Source organism: Primulina huaijiensis, chromosome 6 (assembly GCF_012295235.1).
Source record: "Primulina huaijiensis isolate GDHJ02 chromosome 6, ASM1229523v2, whole genome shotgun sequence".
Lineage (NCBI taxonomy): Eukaryota > Viridiplantae > Streptophyta > Magnoliopsida > Lamiales > Gesneriaceae > Primulina > Primulina huaijiensis.
Window position 1 is genome coordinate 14,849,218 of NC_133311.1, and position 2,990 is coordinate 14,852,207.

General features: G+C 30.0%; 1 protein-coding gene across 1 annotated transcript in view; it reads left to right on the forward strand.

Moving 5' to 3' along the window:
• The window catches only part of LOC140979654 (homogentisate geranylgeranyltransferase-like), a 34,938-nt gene extending 33,758 nt beyond the window's left edge, over window positions 1-1,180 (forward strand). Inside the window, exons 6-7 of the mRNA XM_073445160.1 lie at window positions 500-604; window positions 945-1,180. Of these exons, the coding sequence (XP_073301261.1) occupies window positions 500-604; window positions 945-986 (147 nt within the window). The 3' untranslated portion in view covers window positions 987-1,180. The remainder of the gene's footprint in view (window positions 1-499; window positions 605-944) is intronic.
• The last annotated feature ends 1,810 nt before the right edge of the window (window positions 1,181-2,990 follow it).

Consider the following 2,990-nt stretch of genomic DNA (forward strand, 5'->3'; position numbering starts at 1 on the left):
AAAAAAAAAAAATATTCTAATTTATTTATTATTAAAATCAAGGGTAAATTTGCTTTAAATCCCTACACTTAAATTTAAATTAGCATTCAGTATTTGTCAGAAAAATTATGTGTTTGTACTCTCTGATCCACAACAAAATGTATTTGCACTACCTGAGGTCACATGTCGTTTTTCGGATGAAACTCGATATAAAATGTTTTAGTTATAGTACTAATATATGATTTTTGAATACTCAAATATATATAACAAATATTGGTATTACTTGACACAGTTTTCTATAACACTTCAAGTCAATTCAAGAGCAAGCAAAAATATTCTCTTTATTCTTCAAAAAAGAAAGAGTATTGTCTCTTTACAATAATAGTTTTTTTTTTAAAAAAAAACATATTATGAGTTTTCTTCTGTAAAAATTGTAATTTTTGATTTTTTTAAGTCCATGATTAAATTTATCTAGTACCCTTTTAACATTTAATAATAATAAATATTATTATATATTTAGGTTTTGGGCCATTTGTCACTTGCATCTCTTCTCATGTATCGAGCCCTCCGGATTAATATATCCACTGCAGGATCTGTCTATGGTTTTTACATGTTCATATGGAAGGTAAGTAGACATATATGCTGCTCAAATTTAATTATGTTCCAATTTATTTTGGGATTTAATATATACACACACTCACGTGTGTAAAAATTTAACGATAAACTTAAAAGTATATAAATGTATTAGTTTACTTTGAGATTATATAATAATACGATCTTTGAGAAATTGAAATCCACGATGGATCAGTTTGATTCAATCTTGGCCTCAAAAAATATTATTACTTGATAATTTGAAGATTTTGTTCCATGAAAAGTTATTTAGTTTAAGCCTAATGCATGAATTCTTAAACATTTTGTGGTTTTTCAACTACCAAACTAACTAAAATTTGCTATTATTGTGGCAGCTTTTCTATGCAGAGTATTTCTTGATTCCTTTTATGCACTGAGACAAAGAAAAAAGAAGGAAGTTTTCAAGTTTAAATGAGAGCTTGTTGATTGTTGAATGTAAACTTCCTTTCTTATATTTTTTCTTTATCAGTATCTTATAATAATTTCATATGTACTTAATTCTGAGTTGTAAGAAAGATATTTAAAGAATAATATATATATTTACATGAACATGAGTTGGTATATGATGCACTGACACAGCAAGATTAATTCTCGGTTCTAATGTTTCAAAAGTTAGCCAACATCAATAGTGCTTATGTTTTAATCTGGTTTGGGAAACGAACTACAAATAATTTCTTGTTTTGATTTAAATTGGGATAGAGATGTGAAAACAGGCTAACAGGACGGGCTATTTTTTGGCGGGTTGGGAAATTATCAACTCAATCAACCTAGCACAGGTGGCAGGAATGATTGATCAACATACTTAGCCAATTTTATATGTAATTTGGCGGGTTGGTGCGGGCCTCCTGCAACCCGCCTCAACCCACCATAATGTTGGAGGGTCGGTCCACTATTTTGATAGGTTAGAAAATTTTCAATTCAGTCCATCTGTTTTACATGGTATGACAAAAAAATCACGATTCTAGCACATTTTGACATCATTAGATGATACAAGTAGAGAGAGTGTGGGTGTGTATAAGAGATACATTAATTACCACACGAATATAGTAGGAAGTTTGGTAATTAGTGGTATTTTAATCGGATTGTTATCTTATCGATTAATGCTCTGTTATACATTAGAGAGGCAGGGTTAGACAGGGTCGGGTGCCCAATTTGTCGGGTAGGATTTTTTTTACCCAAACTATACCTGACTAGTCGGGTACCCGATTGTATTCGGGTTTGTTAGTGTGGATTTAAATCTTAACATTTTATTTCATCTAACTAAACTTGTAGCATTTTTTTCCCTTTTCAATTGAACTTACACCCAAAAATAAATTACACATCTTATCAGTTATTTAACAGTCATAATAAAGATCTGTTAAAATTGATAACATACAAGAAATAAATATATTTACAAAAAATATGATTATGTGATATTGATTGCCTTTTATGCTTTGACTTATTGATGCGCTAGAATTAAGATTTTTATTATGAGAATTTATTGTAAAACACACGTATAGTTGCATCATTGAATGATGATATCGCCTTCATTCCTCATTTAGTTGAATTGGAGATGATTTGAGGGACCGTCTCACAAAGTACATACTAATCGCTTTCATTCCTTATTTCCTGAAATTTTTGATGCTCAAAACTTGTGTGAATAGTAATGAACTAATATCAATATGCTAAAATACTTTAAATAGAAGTGCGGAAATAATCTCACCGAACTCAGTGAATCAACTAGTCAAAAAATTTAGTAGTCTGAAATTGGCAGCAATAATTCAAGTGCAAGAAAGTAAATGCTCAAATACTTGTTTTTAGAAGTTGGAATGATGAAACTCTTCCATGTCTCTCTCTTTTCTGGTTCTAAAATGAATCATTAGAAGAATTTGATTGTTACGACATCTTGTACAACTACCTTCAACATGACTTACAAAAGTCCTAGTAAACAACTTTGATTGAACAAATGGAATTTATGTGGAAGGAGATAGAAAACTTGAAATTGATAGTAAGTAGAAAATCAGCACATAGTGATCTTTCGAAATGATCTGATAAAACTTTCAGAGTGTGTTTCTCAAATTCAGTAGAGCTTCATTTTAACTTTTGAATGAATGAATCATATAAGATTGGTGGCAAATAGCTATAATTTGCTCATACATTGTCATCATCCAAAAATAGTACTAAGTGTCACATGTATTTTGTCTGTAGCCAAAAATAATATATCACATTAAATGTCTAGTACACTGATATCAAAATATGGTATTCAATTTGTCTTTATACTTCAAACATTATCTGAGTTCGAGATCTTTTGATAATTGTGTCTAACCATTTAAGGATACTTTCATAGGTGTGCTGAAAATCCAATTAAAGGTATGCAGATTTGAGTTCTAAATTCGGCATAG